The sequence below is a fragment of the Petaurus breviceps genome, unplaced genomic scaffold, assembly GCF_028583685.1.
Source record: "Petaurus breviceps papuanus isolate PSGF00001 unplaced genomic scaffold, PetGlider_PUasm1.0 91023, whole genome shotgun sequence".
NCBI classification, from domain to species: Eukaryota; Metazoa; Chordata; class Mammalia; order Diprotodontia; family Petauridae; genus Petaurus; species Petaurus breviceps.
Genome location: NW_027187398.1, coordinates 8,604,557 through 8,625,736, shown reverse-complemented (window position 1 = coordinate 8,625,736; position 21,180 = coordinate 8,604,557). Strand labels below are relative to the sequence as shown.

General features: G+C 36.7%; 1 protein-coding gene across 5 annotated transcripts in view; it reads left to right on the top strand.

The window, feature by feature from the left end:
- The window catches only part of ASH1L (ASH1 like histone lysine methyltransferase), a 268,283-nt gene that overhangs the window by 49,631 nt on the left and 197,472 nt on the right, over positions 1-21,180 (top strand). For all 5 annotated transcript variants that reach the window (XM_069078224.1, XM_069078221.1, XM_069078222.1 and 2 more), the window contains one exon: positions 4,237-4,751. In XM_069078224.1, coding sequence (XP_068934325.1) covers positions 4,332-4,751 — 420 coding nt within the window. In that variant the 5' untranslated portion in view covers positions 4,237-4,331. The remainder of the gene's footprint in view (positions 1-4,236; positions 4,752-21,180) is intronic.

Genomic DNA, 21,180 nt, shown 5'->3' with positions numbered 1-21,180 from the left:
TGCTGAAGGGTGCAGCAGAGCCCACAGGAAGCTTCCCTGCTGTGAAGATCAACTCTACCCCCTGATAGGCTGAATGTAGTCACATGGAGCCTGTGGTGGGAGGAGTTTTGCAGAAGGGAAGTAGAGGTCGCAGGAAGCTGGTTCAGAGCTAGCCAGACATTGGGGGGGAGAGAGGACCCTCATTAAGGAGATAGAGAGGTTTGTGAGTAAATATTGATCTTGCATTGGTTTGTGGGAAGGCTGAAGGATGCTGTGGCTCTCAGTGTTACTATGGCTTCTTTGGTACTATGATGCAATCGGCTTACTGGTTTTGGGATTCTGTTTTCTGGTGTCTAAATAAATCCTTCAGTTCTGTCCTCTATCTGGAGAATCTGGTATATTTTGCGATCTAACGTCATGTGATACTTATAGTCATGGTCTTTATCGTGATCGTGAGTGCTGTAAATATTGCATTGGCGCTACACAGACCTTCCAGCATTTGTCATTTTTCTTTTTTGTCAACTTTACCAGTCTGATGGGTGTGAGGTTGTATTTCAGAGTTGTTTTAGTTTTTATTTCTCTAGTTATTAATAATTTAGATGACTTTTTAAAAGCCTATTGATAGATTGAGAATCTATCTCCTTGAACCATCCCTCAGTTGGGGAATTGCTGTTATTCTTATGAGTTTCCTATATATCTTAGAAATTAGAATCATTGCTGTAAAATTTCTGCCTTTTAAATTTTAGATAAATTGGTTTTGCTTGTGTGTGTTGTAAAATATTATAAAGTAAGGAAATGGCATTATAAAATAAGGAATAGGTGAAAACTGCAGATTGTAAAGAGACATCGTTAGTTCAGCCAGTCATTAATCTTTTAGTAAGTGCTTGCTATGTGCACAATGCTATACTAAGGATTCAAAGAAAAATCAATTAGTCCTTGCCCTCAAGTAGCTTATGTTCTAAACAACATATATAGGTATTTACAAGATGTGGATAAAGTAGATACAAGGCTGATAGAAGACTATGCACTATAAAAGTGATGAATAAAAATGTCAGAATAAATGCAATGTAATATTATCTCTTTGACTTGTTGATTAGCCTAAAATAGTAAGTATATGTTAAATTATGAGTCTAAAATTTTAATCCATAATACCTAAAAATATGTTGAAATGAAGATCTAGTCAACTTGAAGGGTAATGGTAAGTAGATACTATTTGGTATTGTAAGTTGAATTAGAAGGCACATTGATAATCAGCTACTTCAGTCTCTCATCTTATAGTTGAGAACCTGAAAAGTTGGAGAGGTAAAGTGATTTTTGACTTGCCTTCAGTCTCATGGAGAGTAAATAACAAAGCAGGCATTCAGCCCATGCTCTCTATGTGTGTACATTTGCATGTATATCATTATATACACGTATATAGTATTCGTCTAATTCTATCTATTAAAGTTTTATTTAACTGAATTGGGAGAGAGGGAGTAGTTAAAGATGAAAGCTATCTTCAAATATTAGAAGAAATGCCATGTCAAAAAGAGATTAAATTTATTCAATGTAACAAAGACCCAGTAGATAAGAACTGCAAGGAGGGCAGGTCTTTGCACATCACAAAGAAGAACTTTCAGTGAAATTTAGCATTTACTAATTTTTCACTATCTGCAAAGCACTGTGCCTAAGTTCTGGGGATTCAAAGCTAAAAATAGTTTTAGCTCCCAAGGAGTTTATATTTTTTCCCGGAGGTGGTTGGGTAGGGTTTTACCCAGATAAGTAAACACTATATAGATATAAATGACTTGATAAGTTGACGTGGTTGTTGATAGGTTCTTGATATATGACTATTGATAGGTTCTTTATATGTGTATATTTATGTATATGTATATATGTACACATATATGTATGTGTATATATATCAAATAAAATCTCATGTAATTTCTGTGGGACGTGGAGAGCTTTAACAACTTAGGTGTTAGGGGCGGCCAGGTGGCTCAGTGAGTAAGAGCATCAACTCCAGTGTTGGGATGACCTGGATCAAATCCGGGCTCAGATATTCAGCACCACACCCAGAAATAATAACTGGCCATGTAACCTTGAGCAAGTTACTTTACCCCAATTGCTAAAAAAACAAACAAAAAAAAAAAAAAACAACTTAGGTGTTAAGAGATAGGTCAGAAAAGACTGCCTTGAAAAGGAACTAGGGATTATATCAGAAGGAGAACAAGAGGGAAAGCATTCCAGCCAAGGGGACAATTTTGGATTAATAGCGGTGGCAAATGGAACATCTTGTTTGAAACATGGAGTACATGAGGAATAATAATCTGATATCAGCCTGTAATGATAATTTGGAACTAGATTATAAAGAGTTAAAAATGTCAGTAGCAGCATATTTGTATTCTATCTTAGAGTACTAGTTCATACTTCAGATCCATGAACTTTTTGTTTGTTTTAATATTCAGTAATTGTAGAATAAATTATCTTTTTAGTACTATATAGTTTTATGCATTTAAAAATATTCAGACAAGGAGTTCATTGGCTTCATAAGATTGCCCATCGGGATGATGTAGAAAAAAAGGTTAAGAACCCTTGTCCCAGAGACAAGTAGGAGCTCTTGGAAATCAATGAGTGGTATGACACAGTTTGTACTTTAGGAATATCAGTTTGGCAACTCTGTGGGGAATTAGATATTGGAGTAAGGAGAGATTAGAAGCAGGAAAATCACTTCAGAAGTTATTCAGGTGAAAGGTGATGAAAGCCTCAATTTGGGTGATGAATGGAAGAGATCAGGTTTGAGAGAAGTTGTAGAGGTAACATTAGTAAAGCTTAGAAATTGATTTGATATAGAAATGAGGGGTGGCGGCCAGGTAGCACAGCGATTAAGAGCACCCAGGTAGCACAGCGATTAAGAGCACCGGCTCCAGTGTCAGGATGACCTGGGGATTGAATCGGGGCTCAGACACTTAGCACCCACCCAGAAACACCTGGCCTTGTAACCTTGAGCAAGTTACTTAACCTCAATTGCTTAGGGGCAGCCAGGTGGCTCATCGAGTAAGAGCTCCAGTGGTGGGATGATCTGGGGATCAAATTCCGGTCAGATACTTAGCACCACACCCAGAAATAACTGGCCGTGTAATCTTGAGCAAGTTTAACCCTGGTTGCTTAAAAAATAAAAGAAATGAGGGAAAATGAAATGTTGAGCATGACTATAAGGTTGAAAATGTGGATGACTACAAAATTTAAAATGGGTTAGGGGAGATTTGAAGGGAAAGTTAATTAAAACTAATTGAGTTTGAGATGAAGGTGGTGTCTAGCACAGTTGATGTGGAATTCTAACTTTCATAAGGAGAGAATATTTATTACAATTGAGGTAGAATGTGTTAGTGGATAGAGTATGAGCTTCGAAAACATAATACAAGCAACTATATACAAATAATATATATATATGTGTATATATACATATATATATAGGATAAATTGGAATTTATCCCAGATGCAAGGCTCTAGACTAGCAGTTCTCAAAGTGTGGTCTAGGGATCCTTGATGATCTCTGATACTCTTTCATAGCGTTCTTGAAGTTAAAACTTTCCTTAATAATACTAATTTTTTAAAATTTCTAACATGGTAAATATTGATAAATATAACCCACATAAGCAAAAAAAAAAAAAACTTTGGTGGGTCCTCAATAATTTTTAAGCGTATAAAGAGCTCTTGAGACCAAAAAGTTTGAGAACTGCTTAAGTAGTGTATCTGTCATAGTAATGTGTCTATAACAGTTCTTTATATCTATAAAAATGTCCAATTGTTAATTGATTGCTTTAGGCAGACTCTAATACTACAAGCAGTCATTAATATGTTTTTTGAGTGACATATCTAGAAATAGAAGACTCCTTAAAATGCATTTTTTCTTCTCTGTGTTTTTAAAATGCCTTTGATGAGAAAAAGAATCTTAATGTTGATGGTTACAAGGCTTCTGACTGATTGTTTTAGAATTCCTACTATCTGATTTTAAGATCCAGAAATAAACGACTTGCCACTAACTAGAGTTTAACTTTAAAGTTAGGAGAACGTTGGCGATTTTGATATTCATTTTTAAAGATCTAAGCCTTTGTAATTTAGACTACTGAAAAATCACTATTTGAAAAACTTGAGTACAAAATCATGGCAAGTTTATTTTATAGATATCTGTTTGGAAAATCTGTTTCATGGCCTTTTCTGAAGGAAAAATAATTTTTTTCTGACTAATATTTTTTGGTTCTGTTTGTCCTACAGAGATGCTGGTTACAAGTTTTGGAGAACAGCCATTTCTGTTTAATACAACTTTGTAAATCTTCCACAAGATTCCTTGAAAATAGCGTGCACTTGTGATGGACCATAGGAATACTGCTATGTTAGGAGTGGGTTCCGACTCCGAAGGATTTTCAAGAAAGAGTCCCTCTGCCATCAGTACTGGAACACTGGTTAGTAAGAGAGAAGTGGAACTAGAGAATAGCACTAAGGAGGAAGAGGAACTTTGGAGGCGGAATCGGGACAGAAATATTGAGACAGGGAAAAATGATAGTTTGACTGATGCACAGCAACAGTTTTCTGTGAAAGAAACAAACTTTTCAGAGGGAAACTTAAAGTTGAAAATTGGCCTGCAGGCTAAGAGAACTAAAAAGCCTCCTAAAAACTTGGAGAACTATGTGTGTCGACCTGCCATAAAAACAAGCATTAAGCATCCAAGGAAAGCATTGAAAAGTGGGAAGATGACAGATGAAAAAAATGAACTTTGCCCTTCAAAACGAGTAAGTAGGATTCTTCAGAATTGAATTTCTTGTTTCCAGTATTAATCTGTGAATTCATCTATTGATTCCTATTAGACCACATTTTCTGTATGTTATAGAAAACATCTGAAGTTCATTAATTTTATACAGTTCTCAGGCAGTATACGCAGTATATACAAGAGCATGGCATTGTGAAGAGTAATAAAAATTTAGGAATTAGTGTTTATGTGTTGTATTGCATATAGATGTGATATATATATATATATGTATATATATGAATGTGCACATCCTATATAATTGTGGCAGATATTTAGGCAAAGTACTCAGAGTTGTTCCTATTCTTTTTCTATCCTTATGAATGGAATCAGATGTTTCATTTCACTTGTATTCTGTTTTAGACCATGTCGGGAATGTTACACGTTGGAAAAGGGGAGAAAAAGCAGATTTAACATTTAGACTGAAATCTTAACCTTACTGACTGATTTTATGACATGTCTAGATTTTTCTCTTAGAGTAAGATTAAAATATATTCTGTTCTTTTTTATATTGCCAAAAATCATAAAGATGCTAGATTTTAAAATCTTTTTGTGTCTTATACAGAATGGTTAGTGTAATAAAAACTGTTAGTATTATCTGCATTTATTTACTAACACAGGAATAGTGAAACATCCTTTTTTTTTTGGCGGGGGGGGGTGATATCTAGTCATAAAATAAAAGCTAACATTTATATAGCATTTTAAACTTTACAAGGTACTTTAAAAATATTCTATCTTCACAATTTGAAAGATAGATGCTGTGTTATTACCCCCATTTTATAGATGGAGAAACTGAAGCACATAGTAATAAATTGACTTGCCCAGTATCACACAGCAAACTAGTGTTTGAGGTTAGATTTGAATTGAAGTCTTCTTGACTCTAGGTCCAACACTTTATCCAAGCTATGTAGTGGCCTATTTTCATAATCGTTTTAGAGATGCTTATAACCATGTTTTCTTTCCTTTGGCAGTCAATTAGCATACTTTACCTAATCTTACTTTTGGTGCCACATTACCTACAGGGTCTGATAATGGTTTTATCTTGCACAATGCCTTGTATAACAAGAATGTAATAAGTATTTGACTTATTTTTTATTTCAAAATATATTATTGAAGTTGCCACTGGAATTGAAAACCAGGGTAGGTGTTAGAAAAACTAGATTTTAGTATCCTGCTTGACCTTGGAGTCAGAAAGACCTGAATTCAAAATGCTTAAGGCATTTTACTAGCTTTGTGACCCTGGGCAAGTTATTTAATCTCTCTGGGTTTTCTCATCTATAAAATGGAAGGGAGTTGGGGGGAAATATACACTTACCTCATACAATTGTTGTGAGGATAAAATGAGCTAATATGTGAAGTGTTTTGTAAACTTTAAAGCTCTTTGTAAAATACTAGCTATCATCATCATTATCATGATTTATTCTTTGACTCATTTTCCTCTTCTATAAAGGGAGGGTGAGATGTCTTAGCCTGTGTCATTTGAAATATACTGAAGATGACTTGAAAGCTTTTAGAAAGAAAGATGATAAAATAGATTTTTGTCTCCTTTGACATTTTGTGTCTAGGATTATATCCAGGTGAATATTGTCTTAAAAAGCCTAAGGGAAGAAGATTCTTCTGTCTCCCTTGGTAACTTGTTCTGGTGTTTTGTAACCCCCTTAAATTAGACAATGCAGAAGGTATGATTTTGTACCAAGAGTTTTCCCTCTTCAGGATTTCTATTACTTTTTACTTGTTCAAATAGTGTATATCCAAAAACAGCAAACAAACAAACCCAAACAGCATGTCATCTTGCATCTATAGGATGCCTTCTGTGATTTCCAGTGGGAGGGTACCCATATCTACAACAAAGTAATGGATTCTTGTGTAGGTATGTTCTGATTTTGAAAATAACAGTTATTTGCAGCATAATATTCTTATAGTACTTCCTAAATCAGCTCTATATAGCTTGGTGTTACTGTTAGGGCCAACAGCATGCCATCTTTGAAAAGAAAGGAGAGAGGTGCATTTTCTCATCTCTTCTTCAGAGCCAAACTTGGTATTATAAAATTACACAGAAGATAACATGCATGTCTAACAACAGTAAAAAAAAAAAAAAAGACTTTGTAAGATTTTAAAATTCATATATTTAATTGGTTTTATGGTAATTAAATCAGGGAAGGATTGAGAAATTCTGAGAAAGTCTTTAATTTGACATTTATTTGACCTTAAAAGGTCTGACCTCTCCGTTCCCACATGTATATCTGAAAGAGTAGAGAGGAAAAGTGACATTTACTTAGAAAACTTTTTTCCTGACACTGTGGTTTCTTCTTGTCTCATTTCAGTCACTTATCTCTCTCAGGGTCATTTTTCTTGATTTCTACATGGGATTCTTTTACATTTTTCTTTTCGTTTTCTCTGTTGTTTCATGCTTTATTTAAATGCTTTTGTTTAAGAGGAAAATCACATGTTAGATGGAATAGTTCAATTCTCAGTAAATAAAAAACAAGAAATAGAAAAAGTATGAGGAAATAAATACTTTATCATACATGTTTACTTTTACATTTTTATTGCTGTATTTTTCCAAATTGTAAACTTCATGAATAAATGTCAATGCCACATAGCAGAGGGACAGCATCTCTTTATCCCCAAATGCCCTCAGTGGGGGCTTAAGTGATGTTCTCAGCAGGTTTTAGGTACAGAAGAAAAAAGAATTAAAAAAAATAAGAGACTAATTAATGAACCCTAAGCTGTTTCAGGTACCATTGGCTGGCTACTGTCATGCACCATGACAGTAAGACACTGGAATAATAGCACCCTCCAATGACAGTTTCCTAAATAGCACTTTAGTGGCTTAGAAGAGTTCTAGTTCTTTCAAAAGTAGATTTTACCAGTTCCCTTTACCTTTGAGTATAGATGCTTAACCTAATAAAATGCATTAATATGCAGTAAGTTTTCTTTTCAGTATCAATAAAACAAACATCTTATGTCATCAATTTCCCCAGTGTTGATAATAACTGGTAAGGTGCCTTTGATATTTCCCCCTTTAGACAAATGTCAGAAGGTACGAGATTAGTAAAATAATCTGATTTTCATAGTTCTGTTCCTAGTTTGAAGACCCTATTAGGGTAAAATTAAGACAGTAAATAAATGGGAAAATGTAAATTTCTGTAAATTATAAACATATGAGACTACAACAGTTGTTGTAAGAAGCAGAACTTGTCATGTACTAGGAATGTTAGTACAGCCAGGTTCTTAATCTTGGGATTTTAAAAAGATGGAAAATCAAATTCATAGTAGTTTTTCCAGAACACTCTTTGTAGTGATTTTGATTCCAAGCAGTTTATGTATAATGTGATATTGTTTATCATCTGTGGAAATAGAGCTTTTTGTGAAAAGGTGACTGTAAAAATAGCAAACTATTTAAAAGCTCACAATCAGGAAATAGAATATCCTGGTTTATAATAAGAGAGTTGCCATAAAATACCATGTGTAGAGTACTCATTTTGGAGAATATTTGTATTATAAAATATGAAAATTAATACAGAACAGAATAAAGTTATACATGATTTTGTATTTGATTTAGAAGGCTCTTTGTAAGAGTTTTAGTACCAGCTTTATGGATATTGTATTATACATGTATGAAAGTTAGTAAAGTTTTCTATCAAATACAGTGCCAGATAACAGAATTTATTGTGTTGTCAAAATCTGATGTGAGTGAAAGATTTTTAGTTAATATACTTTAGCTTCTAAATGAAAGCAACTTCCTTTGCCACCATCTTGATTGATAAATATTTGAAATACCAGTATTTCTAAACTCACATTATTTAGGCGCTAGAATAGGATTAAAATTAATAACTTGAATTGTTAATATTTATAATGCAGTGATAGAGTGTAGTTTGTTTTGACTGGAGTATAGACTGAATAGAGGGGAAGGTAGTGTAGTATCAGTTTGTAAAGATCGTTAATACCAAGAAGAAGGATTGAATTTTACTTGGGAGAGTAGTAGGTAGCATTGAAGATTTTTGAATTGAGGTATGTGACTAAATTTATATATAAAAATATTAATGTAGCATTGATGATTTTTGAATTGAGGCATGATATAACTAGATTTATGTGTAAAAATACTAATCTGGCATCAGAATAAAGGATAGATGTGAGAGGTTAGAGAATTAAAATGGAAAAATTTAATAGGGGGACCTTACCAGTCCAGGTGTGTGGTAATGAGGACTTTAAAGGTTTTAGATAGTGGCAGTAGGAATAGAGAGGGTTGAATGTGAGACATTGCAGAAGTATAATTGATATGACTTAGTAAATGATTGGATATGAAGGGCAAGAGGGAAAAGGAAAGGTCAAAGATAACACTCTGTTTTTAAAAATAGAAGACTTAGTTGAATGTTGATACCACTCACAGAGAAATAGTGAAATGAGAAAGACCTTGGATTAGTTGAGTTTGAGACCATTAGGACATAAACTAACCTGTGCATACCCTTTGATTCATCAAAATCACTAGTAGACCTATACCCCAGAGAAAAGAAAAGGAACCAAAATATACCAGACTATTCATAGCAGCTCTTTTTGTGGTGTCACAAAGAACTGGAAACCAAGGGGGTGGCTATAAATTGGGGAGTAGCCAAACAAATTATGGTATATTAATGTATGGCATATAATTGTGCTATAAGAAATGATGAAAGGAATAGTTTCAGAGAAACCTGATGAGACTTGTATGAAATGGAGAATGAAGTGAGCAGAATAAGGACAAATATTGATCAAGTGACAACAATATTGTAAAATGTGACAAACAAATGTGAAAAATATGGTGGTACATGAATGATGTCTTAAAGACATCACTTGTTGAATTATAAGGAAATGCATCTCAGGTCTGAGGTACAGCCAGTGAAAAAGCACTGAGATGGAGATGGAGTGTTGGATATTAAGAACAGAGAGAAGTGCTGTCTGGCTGAATGGAAGATTGTGAGAGGGGGAGTAATGTCCAATAAGTCTATAAAGGTAGGTTGGAGCCCGGTGATGGTCTTTAAAAAGTAAATGAATGAGTTTGTATTTGCTTGTAGAGACAGTAGGGAGACATTAGATTTGACTGAGGAGAGGAGTAACTATGATTAAAGAAAATCACTGGCATCAGTGTGTTGGATGTACTGGAATAAAGACTTGAGGCAAGACAAATTAGAAGGCTGTTTCAGTAGTTCAGGTGAGAGGTGATAAAGACCTTTGTCTACTCGTGTGAGTAAAGAGAAGGGGTCAAATATGAGAAATGTTGTGGAGATAAAAATGTCAAGAACTGACAACTGATTGGATATGTGAAGTGATGCAAAGTAAGAATTACAGGATAATCCCAACCTGGTAGAGCTCTTACACTGTGTTATGGTGGTAGAAGGAGAGCCTGAAAGTGGCAATGGGGAGCAAGCAATATCCATCTCCCCTCACCCCCCTTATCCTTATTAAGTTGGAACTACTCTATACCCTCAGTTCAATTTTGCAGTTATTTGCCAAAGATCACAGGTAGCTCACACTAGGTAAAGTAGTCAGCTGCTAAATTGAGTGATCTGCCTCACAGGGCAATAGAATCTTCTCAGGTCCTTAAAAAGGCATAAAGGCTAATGTGCCCTAATGTTCCCCGAGGTGATTTAGCAGGGACTGCTAAAGAATCAGATAACCCCCTTATGGACCTACAGAATCCATAAGTATTCTTGATGAAATCAAATATATCAGTATTCAATAGAGCCCTAGTTCAGACCTTTATCACCTTTCACCTGGACCTGTTCGTTCTTGTGCTTTTACCATAACTTGTTTTTTTTTTACCTTTTTATTTTTGAGTTCCAAATTGTCTCCCTTCCTCACTCCTCTCCCTTGCCCACTGAGAAGTTAAATACAATACCCATTTTATATGTGTGTGTGTATGGTATCATGCAAAACATTTTCACATTAACTATGTTTCAAAAAAAAAAAGATAAGAAAAAGATGCTTCAATCTGCAGCCAAAGTTCATCATTTCTCTCTTTGGAGGTAAATGCCATTTTTCATTATGAATCCTTTGAAATTGTGGTAGATCATTGTAGTGATCAATCTTTCACAGTTGATTATTTCTGTGTACAATGTTGTCCTGTTTCTGCTTCCCTCACAGTTCATGTAAATGCTTCCAGGTTTTTCTTGAGGTCATCCCCTTCATCATTTCTTATAGCACAGTGATATTCCATCACAATCATATGATGCAACTTGTATATGTCTTGTATATCCCCAATCAGTGGGTATTCCCTTGATGTCCAGTTCTTTGACACCACAAAAAGAGCTGCTATTATCATTTTTGTTCATATAGTCCTTTCTCTTTTTCTTTGATCTCTTTAGCTTAGGGACCTAGTGGCACTATTGTTGAGGCTATGCAGTTTTATAGCCTTTTGGACATAGTTCCAAATTTTTCTCCAGAATGGTGTAATGCCAAGCAAAGGTAACTTCCCAAGGCTCAAAATACCAGCATAGGTGCTCTCCATTTTATTCAGTGAAAAATTAAGAACAGAGAAGATCAAAATATGACATTCAAAATACAGCATTTACTAAGTGTGATTCAATAATCTCCAAGTACTACCCCACCCTTGGACATCACATTAATTTAATCAATCACAAAGTCCCTCTTCTAAATACTACTCCACCTCTAGGCTGTACATTCATTTAGTCCATCACAAAGCTCCTCTTCTCAAATGTAGATTAGTTTCCAGTCATAAGTAAAGCACATTCATTTGTTCAACCACAGAGCAAAAAAGGTCAAAAGTTCCCCACCCTTGGATCACAATTGAATCTACCCCAGAGTTACAACAAGCTTAAGCACATCATTTAATACCCAAATGGAGGTCTTTTCTTCATCTTGACACTAGGCAAGTTCTCATCAATCATTGTTCCTGGGGAGACAAAGCTTAGCAAGGCCACAAAATATATTGCCAGTCTCTTCATTAATTCATTCTCTGTCTGCAGAACAGTCCTGGGTCCCCTGAAAACATTAGCAAAACCCTCTTCCAGGATTTCTGTAAACATACAACAAGAAAATCCTTCTTCAGGGCTTCTGAACTAACAGCAAGGTTCCAACACTTCTGCAACAACAGGACTGACCTTCACCAGTGGACAGAATTCACTCTCTGTCTGCAGAACAGTCTCAGGAGCTCTGAACCAACAGCCAGGTTCCCAGACCTCTGCAACAACAGGACTGTCCTTCACCAGTGGACAAATCTGGCAAAACAACATCAAAACAGACAAAGTACCAGCATAACAGCCATGTCTCCTCAGTCCTTGGCAGCTCTGGGTGGCAGCTCTCAAAAGTCCTGGGCAATTCAAAATGGCCCTCAGCAATCCTCTCAGTCTCTCTCTGCCTCTAAGATGCTGCTTCCAAAAAGTTCTTCTGCCTTTTTCTTTTCTTGTGTCTCTCTAAATCTATGTCACCAGCTCCTCCCAGTTCAGCCCTCTCTTTTTACATCAACAAGTCTATCCCACAAGTGGGATTCACAAGCTCTGGGTTTTAACACAATCAATTTGAAAACCAAGCCAATACAGAGGGATCTTTAAATTCCATTACTATTACAAATGGTTGGACCAGTTTATAATTCTACCAACAGGGTATCAGTGTCCCAATTTTCCCACATACCTTCCAATGTTTATCACTTTTCTGTCATATTGCCCAATCTGATAAGGTATGAGGTAGTAACTCAGTGTTGTTTTAATTCATATTTCTCTATTAGTTCTTTAAAAGCATTTTTTACATGGCTATTGATAGCTTTTATTTCTTCATCTGATAACTGCCTTTTCATATCCTTTAACTGTTTATTGTCTGGGAATGAATGTCTCTTATTTTGAGAAGTTTGACTCAGTTTCCTGTGCATTTAAGAGCTGAGACTTTTATTAGAGAAACTTGCTGTAGAATTTTTCCCTCAGTTTCCCAGTTTTCCTTCTGATTTGTTTGTGCAAAATTTTTTAAATTTCATGTCATCAAAATGATACATTTTACTTCCTGTGATTTTCCCTGTCTCTTGTTTGGTTTTAAACTCTTCCCTTATCCATACATATGACAGGTAATTTTTCCCATGCTCCCCGAATTTGTTTATGATAGCACTATTTATGTCTAAACGATATATCTGTTTTGATCTTATCTCGGTGTATTTGGTGTGATATACTGTTGGTCTATGCCTAGTTTCTACTAGACTTATTTTCAAGTTTTCACAGCGGTTTTTGTCACTTGGTAAATTCTAACTTGGGTCTTTAGGTTTATTCAGCACTAGGTTAACGTTACTTGTCTATAGTACAACTAATCTATTCCATTGATCAACCACTATTTCTTTTTTTTTTTTAATATTTGATTTTAAAACTTTCAATTCCAGATTCATTCCCTTCCCCCCCTGCCACCCACTCCCACTGGGGAGACAAGCAGTTCAGTATAGGTTGTACATGTGCGGCTAATGCAAAACAATAACATAGTAGATATATTGTAAAAGACTGACTATATTTCCCTCCCTCCTATCCCACCTCCCATTTGTTCTATTCTCTACTTTGATCCTGTCCCTTTTCAAAAGTGGGTGCTTCCAACTTCCCTCCCCCCCAGCCTGCCCTCCCTTCCATCATCCCCCCTCTCATCCCCTTCCCCCCCCATTCTCCTAGAGGGTGAGATCCCCTATTTAGTGTGTATTTCCCTCCCTCCTCAAGCCAGATTCAATAGGAATAAGGTTGACCCATTCCCTTTTGCTTTCCTGTTCTTCCCCTCCATTGTAGCCATTTCCCCTTGCCTCTTCTGTATGAGATAGTTTGCCCCACTCTGTCTCTTCCCATCTCCTCTCATTATATTCCTCTCACCTCTTAATTTCACCTTTTAAGTACCATCCCTTCCTGTTAAATTGGTCCCGTGCCCCTATCTATGAATACCTGTAAACGTATATACACACATTCACATATGTATTCATATGCCCACATACCCTCATATAAAGATATATATATGTATATATATATATTTCTAATCCCTTCAACTACTGAGAAAAGTTTCATAAGTTACAATTATTGTTTTTCCATGTAGAAATGTTAATAGTTCAACTTTGATAAGTTCCTTATGATTTCTTTTTCCTGTTTACCTTCTCATGCTTCTCTTGCTTCTTGTATCTGAATGTCAGATTTTCTATTCAACTCTGGTTTTTTTCAGCAAGAATGCTTGAAAGTCCTGTATTCCACTGAATGACCATATTTTCCCCTGAAACATGATACTCAGTTTTGCTGGGTAGGTGACTCTTGGTTTTAATCCCAGCTCCCTTGACCTCCGGAATATCACATTCCAAGCCCTTCGATCCCTCAGTGTAGAAGCTGCCAGATCCTGGGTTATCCTGATTGTGTTTCCACAATATTCAAATTGTTTCTTCCTGGCTGCTTGTAATATTCTCTCCTTAATCTGTGAGTTCCGGAACCTGGCTATAATATTCCTAGGAGTTTTCTTTTTGGGATCTTTTTCAGGAGGTGATCGCTGTATTCTTTCAACCTCTATTTTGCCCTCTGGTTCTAAAACATCAGGGCAGTTTTCTTTGAGAACTTCCCTGGAGGATGCTTTCTAGGTTCTTACTTTGGTCATGGCTTTCAAGTAGTCCAATAATTTTTAAATTATCTCTCCTGGATCTATTTTCCAGGTCAGTGGTTTTTCCCATGAGATATTTCACATTGCCTTCTATTCTTTCATTTGTTTGGATCTGTTTAACAGCATCTTGATTTCTCATAAAGTCATTAGCTCCAATCTAATTCTGAAGCAATGATTCTCCTCAGTGAGCTTTTGAGATTATTTTTCCATCTCGCAAATTCAGCTTTTTAAGGCATTCTTCTCCTCATTGCCTTTTTGAGCCTCCTTTGCCATTTGAGTCAGTCTGTTTTTTAAGGTATTATTTTCTTCAGTCAGGCTGTTGACTCTCATTTCATAATTTTCTTGCATTGTTCTCATTTCTCTTCCCAATTTTTCCTCCACTTCTCTTATCTGCTTCTTAAGGTCCTCTATGGCCTGTAACCAGCTTGTATTTTCCTTTGAAGCTTTTGGTGTAGTAGTTCTGACTAAACTGTTTTCCTCCTGTTCCATGCCTTGCTCCTTCTCATCCCCAAAATAGGAGTGTAATGTTGGAATCTCTGTCTGCTTTGTTTCCTTTGCCTGCTCATTTTGCCACTCAGTTATTTGACTTTTGGGCTTTTTGTCACAGTAGGACTCTGCCACCAGACAGGGAAGTTTTCGTCCCAAACGCTGGGGTTTTCTCAGCTGCCGGAGGTATTAGATGGGTGCCCTCTCTGAGGTCTCCACACGCTCTGGCAAGCTGGACACATACCTCAGGACCTCTGCCCTAGACTGCAATCCAGATCCAAAAAGGTTAAAGCAAGAGTGATTACCCCTCAGACTGGTGCTTGGTCCCCCTACACTCTGCAGGCCAGGAGCTGAAGCCTCCACGTGGCGCTGGCAGGCTGTGCTGGCGTCTCAGCGGTTTCTCGCCCCGGGGGTAAAAGCCACGCACTCCCACTTACTGGGTCCCAAAATCCAGACTGCACTGGCCTCTCACCTTGTCCTTCGAATCTATGTATTGATAAATCTGGAAATGTCCACAGCTGCTGCTGATCTGGAGTCCCTCTGGCTGGTGGCTGGTCAGGCCCGCCCTGGGGCTAAAGCCTCAGCGTGGTGCTGGGCTCGTGTGCTGGCCGATTCTTGCCGGCCTACCGGGCTGTCCTCAGCGGGAGGTTAGCTTCTCTGTGTCATTTTTTGGGTTCTGCAGCTCCAAAGTTTGTTTAGAGTCCCCTTTTTACATGGATTGGGGAGGGTGGAAGCTGGAGCCGAGGGAAGGTCGTGCTTCTACTCTGCCATCTTGGCTCTGCCCCCCAAGAGCCAACCACTATTTCTTATCTAGTTCCAGATAGTTTTGGTGATTACCACTTTGTAGTATACTTTGAGATTTAATACTGTTTGGCTGTCTTTTTTTTTTTTATTGACTCCCTTGATATTCTTGAACTTTTTTCCCTCCAAATGAATTTTGTTTTCTTTTTTCTAGTTCTATAAAGTAATTCTTTGGTAGTTTGATTGGTATGGCACTGAATAAGTAAACGAATTTAAGTAATACTGTAATTTGTATTCTGTTGGCTTGACCTACCCATGACAATGTTTCTCCAGTTGTTTAGATTTGTATTTGTGTGAAGTGTTTTGTAATTGTATTCATGTAATTCCTGGATTTGTCTTGGCAGTATTTTATATTGTCTGCAGTTATTTTAAATAGAATTCACTTTCTATCTCTTCCTGCTGAGTTTTGTCAGTAATATATATGGAAATATTGATGATTTATAAATGTAAGTTTATTTTATATCCTGCAATTACTAAAATTGTTCATTGTTTCTACTAGTGTTTTAGTTGTTTCTTTTGGATTCTCTTAAGTATACTATCATAATATCAGCAAAAAGTGATAGCTTTGTTTCATGGTTGCCTAGTCTTATTCCTTCAACTTTTTTTTCTTTTTGGAGGGAAGAGGGAGGGCAGGGCAATTGGGGTTAAGTAACTTGCCCAAGGCCGGTGCTTTGTTCACTGTGCCACCTAGCTGCCCCATTCCTTCAGTTTTTTTTTTCTTGTCTTTTTGCTATAGCTAGCATTTGTAGTATAACGAATAATAATGGTGATAATGGACATCTGTCCATCATGTTTCATGATCTTATTGGAAAGACTTTTAGTTTATCCCTGTTAGAGATAATGTTGCTCTTGGTTTTAGAAACATAGTATTTAAGAAAAGTTTCATTTATTCCTATACTTTCTAGTATTTTTAATAAGAATAGATATTGTATTTTTGTCAAAAGCATTTTCTTTTAAAAAATTTTTGTGCTATTGATATGGTAAATTATGTGTATAATTTTGCTTATATTGAACTAATCTTGTATTTCTGGTATAAATCTAGTGTAGTCATAGTTTATGATCTTTGTGATTTATTTCTGTAGTCTTCATTTATTTAAAATTTTTACATTAGTATTCATTAGGGAATTTTTCACCTTTTCTGATCCATTCTTCTCATAAGTGAACAACATTTATTACTAATAGTTAGCATTTATATAGCATTTTAAAGTTTACGAAATGCTTTATATTATCTCATTTGGTGCTTATAGCCACTTTGGAAATTAGGTGTTATTATCTCCATTTTACAGATAACAGAATTGAGGTAAGCAAATGAAGTCACTTGCCCAGGGTTATAAAACTAGTAAGTGTCTGAATCAGGATTTGAACTCAGGTCTTCAGATTCCAAGTATAGCACTGTATATCCACTACACTGCTTACTACTAATCTTACATGTTAAGTACTTACTGTGTAGCAAGCACAGAACAAAGAAAGGCAGAAACAGTCCCTGTTTTTCAAGGAGGTCACATTCTTATGCCAATAACTGTGTACAAAAAAAATATAAACAGAATAAATTGGAGTTTATGTCAGATGGAAAGCTCTCAAGAAGTGGTTCTCAAAGTGTGATCCTAGGTTTCCTAAGGATCCCTGAGACCCTTTCAGGGGTTTGAGAGGTCAGAACTATTTTTAAAATAATGTTACAACATTTAAATTTCTGACACACTGAATATCAATAGATATAACCCACATAAAAGTTCTTTGTCAAATCCTCAGTAATTTTTAAGAGGGTAAAGGAATCCTGGGTCATAAAGCTTGATAATTTTTGCTCTAGAGGATATCAGGAAAGGCTTCTTTCTGAAGGTGGGATTTTAGCTGAGACTTTAAGGAATCCAGGAAAACTTAAGAGGCAAGGATGTGAAAAGAGAGCATTCTAGGCAAGGGGGAAATGCCAATAAAATACAGTGTTAGAAGATGGAGTGCCTTGTGCAAGGAATAAGTAGGAGGTCAGTGTCTCACTTATAGAGTAAAGGGGAGATTTATTTTTGAGAAGACTGGAATTGTAGGAAGAAGATAGATTGTGAAGGACTTTATGTTTGATCCTGTAGGTTATTGAGTTAGGGGTGTGTAATGTAATGCCAAGGAAGGCAACTTCCCAAGGTTCAGAATACCAGCATAGGTGCTCTCCATTTTATTCAGTGACAAACCAAGAACAGAGAAGATCAAAACATGACATCATTCCAAATACAGCATTTACTAAGCATGATTAAATAATCTCCAAGTACTACCACACCCCAGGACCTTCCAATCATTCAATCAATTACAAAGTCTCTGTTCTAAATACTTCTCCACCCCTAGGCTATACCTTAATTTAGTCCACCACAAAGTCCCTCTTCTCAAATGGAGATTAGTTTCCAAACTTAAGGTCAAAAGTTCCCCACCCCTGGATCACAATTGAATCTACCCCAGAGTTACATCAAGTTTAAACACAGCACTTAATACCCAAATGGAGGTCTTTTCTTCATCTTGACAGGAGGCAAGTTCTCAGCAATCTTAGTTCCTGGGGAGACAAGGCTTAGCAAGGCCATAAGATACATTGCCAGTCCCTTCATGACTTCATCCTCTGTCTGTAGAACAGTCCTAGAACCCCTGAACACATTAGCAAAGCCCTCTCCCAGGATTTCTGTAAACATACAACAAGAAAATCCTTCTTCAGGGCTTCTGAACCAACAGAAAGGTTCCCAGACCCCTGCAACAACAGCACTGTCCTTCACCAGTGGACAGTATTCACTCTGTCTGCAGGACAGTCTCCAGACCCCTGCAACAACAGCACTGTCCTTCACCAGTGGACAGTATTCATTCTGTCTGCAGGACAGTCTCCAGACCCCTGCAACAACAGCACTGTCCTTCACCAGTGGACAGTATTCACTCTCTGTCTGCAGGACAGTCTCAGGGCTTCTTAGCGAACAGCCAGGTTCCAGGACTTCTTCAACAAAAGGACTGTCTTTCACCAGTGGACAAATCTGGCAAAACAACATCAAAACAGACAGACAAAGTACCAGCAAAACAGCCATGTCTCCTCAGTCCTTGGCAGCTCAGGGGGCAGGTCTCAAAAGTCCAGGGCAATTCAAAGCGGCCACCAGCAATTCTCTTAGTCTCTCTCTCTCTCCACGAGGTGCTGCTTCCAAAAAGATCTTCTGCCTCTCTCTTGTCTCTCCAAATCTAAGTCACCAGCTCCTCCCAGTTCAGGACTTTCTTTTCACATCAACAAGTACATCCCACAGGTGGGATTAACAAGCTCTGGGTTTTAACACAATCAATTTGAAAACCAAGCCAATACAGGGGAATCTTTAATTGCCATTACTATCACAGGGTGAGACCTGCATTTTAGGAAGATAGTACTTTGGTAGAGCAGAAGATGAACTGGAGTATGGAGAAACTTGAGGAAGAGAGAGACCAGTCAGAAGGCTGTTGCAGTAATCTAAGGTAAGAGGTAGTGAGATCCTGTATCAGAGTGATGATGGTATCAGAGGAGAGATGTCCTGAAGGTAGAAATTGACAGGACTTGGGAACATTTTGGATATTGGCCTTGAGGGTGGTATGGGGGTGGAGATGAGAGAGTGAAAGATGAGGCCTAGGTTCTGAGCTTGGATGACTGGGTGGATGGTCGTTTACCCAAGAATAATGGGGAAGTTAGGGAGAGGGGAGTGTTTTGGAGAGAAGAATGAGTTCAGTTTTGGACATGCTGAGTTTAAGGTACATAAATATTTCCAAAATAATCTTTCCAATGCACAAGTATGACCATATTACTACCCTCCTCAAGAATCTTCAGTGGTTTCTATTGCTTTTAGCATAAAACTCTTTTGTCTGGCTTCCAGCTCATGTTTCCAGATTTATTTCTTGTTATTCTGCTTTATTCTAGCCAAACTGCTCTACTTGGTTTTTCCCAAATTCAGTATTTTCTGCCTTCTGCATCTTTGTATAGCTGATCCCACCATAGTTGAAATGAACTTACTTCCCACTTTACCATCTTAGAATCTTTTCCTTTCTCCAAGTGCTTCCTCCAGGTGCCTACCAGTACTAGAAGTTTTTCCTGATTCTCTTAGGTTTTTTTGCTTTTTTTTTTTTTTGGAGGGGGGAAAGATAGGGCAATTGGAGCTAAGTGACTTGCCCAAGTTCACAAGGCTAGTGTTAAATTAAGCTGAGGCTGGATTTGAACTCAGGTCTTCCTGACTCCAGGGCCAGTACTCTATTTACTGTGCAACCTAGCCACCCTGATTCTCTTAGTTTTTAGTGATCTCCCCTCCTCAAATTATTTTGTATTTACTTGTTTGTATCTCCCCATGGAACATAAGCTTTTTGAGGGTGAGAATTGTTTTTCATTTTTGCCCTGTGTTCTCAGCCCTGGCACAGTGCTTTAGCAGATATTTACAAAATCTTGTTGAATAGAGAATAAGGTGCAGAACAGCTTTGTACAGTGGAAAGAACTGGAGTTGGATTCACAATACCTTGGTTCATTCCAGGCTCTAACTGTCTTAAGTTTGGGCAAGTTGCTTTATCTCTGGGCCTCATTTTTCTCATCTGTAAAATAAGAGAGTTAAAAAACTAAGGTCTCTTATATTTTTGATGTTCTGTGATTCAGAGAGAGAAAAATCCAGAAGAATAGACACAGACTGAGAAATGAGCAAGCCACTTATAGTTTTAGAATAAGATGTTCTTTCAAATTAAAAGTATCTAGTAGTCATTCTTTTGACATGGAAAGAAATTTTTTGACTGTTCCCCCTTATCTTGAGAGATAAAAAGGATAAGAAAGCATTAACCTATTCATTCTCTACTCTCCAATATCTAGCAGAGAATTAATTTTTAATATGGTGGAAATGGGAGTTCAGTGTTTGATAATCACGTGTAATGCCTATTACTTTTTCAAAACATTTCAGGAATATTGATGATACAAATTCATATATTTTAAAAAACGAAGGTGGCAGGCACCGTGTTTACTTCCAGTTATCATATGCTAATTAACTGCAAAGAGAAGAAACATTCTTTTCTAGCAAGTGGGAGGAAACATTTCCAACTCTGAAATTATAAAATATAGCTACTTGCACTTGAGCATGAGTTCAGTTGTATTAAGCAATCAAAATGTTCTTTTGTTCTTTGTAACAAATTATAAAAAGTGATCTCTTTTTTTCAAGCAAGTGATTCAAAGGTGAACTTCACTAGGGTGATGATCAATAAAGACAACTTTAGTGCAGTTTCTTTCATATGATAACAGCAGAGAAAATTGGTGTCATATTCAGCAACATTTTGTCATATAAATCAATTTCTTTTAACCTAAATGAATGAATTTAATAAATTCAGTGAATTGTTTTGAAAATTGACATAATCATAATAATTTCTCAGACTTCAGTAAATAATTCTGAAACAAAAAAATCCAGCGTAGACAATAGATTATCTAACATATATTTTATTAGAAATATATTTGAGTTACAGTGAAATGATACTCTGAAGATCTAGAGGAGCTCATTTGAACCAAGGTTTAAGACTTGATCTTACCATACCTTGTTACT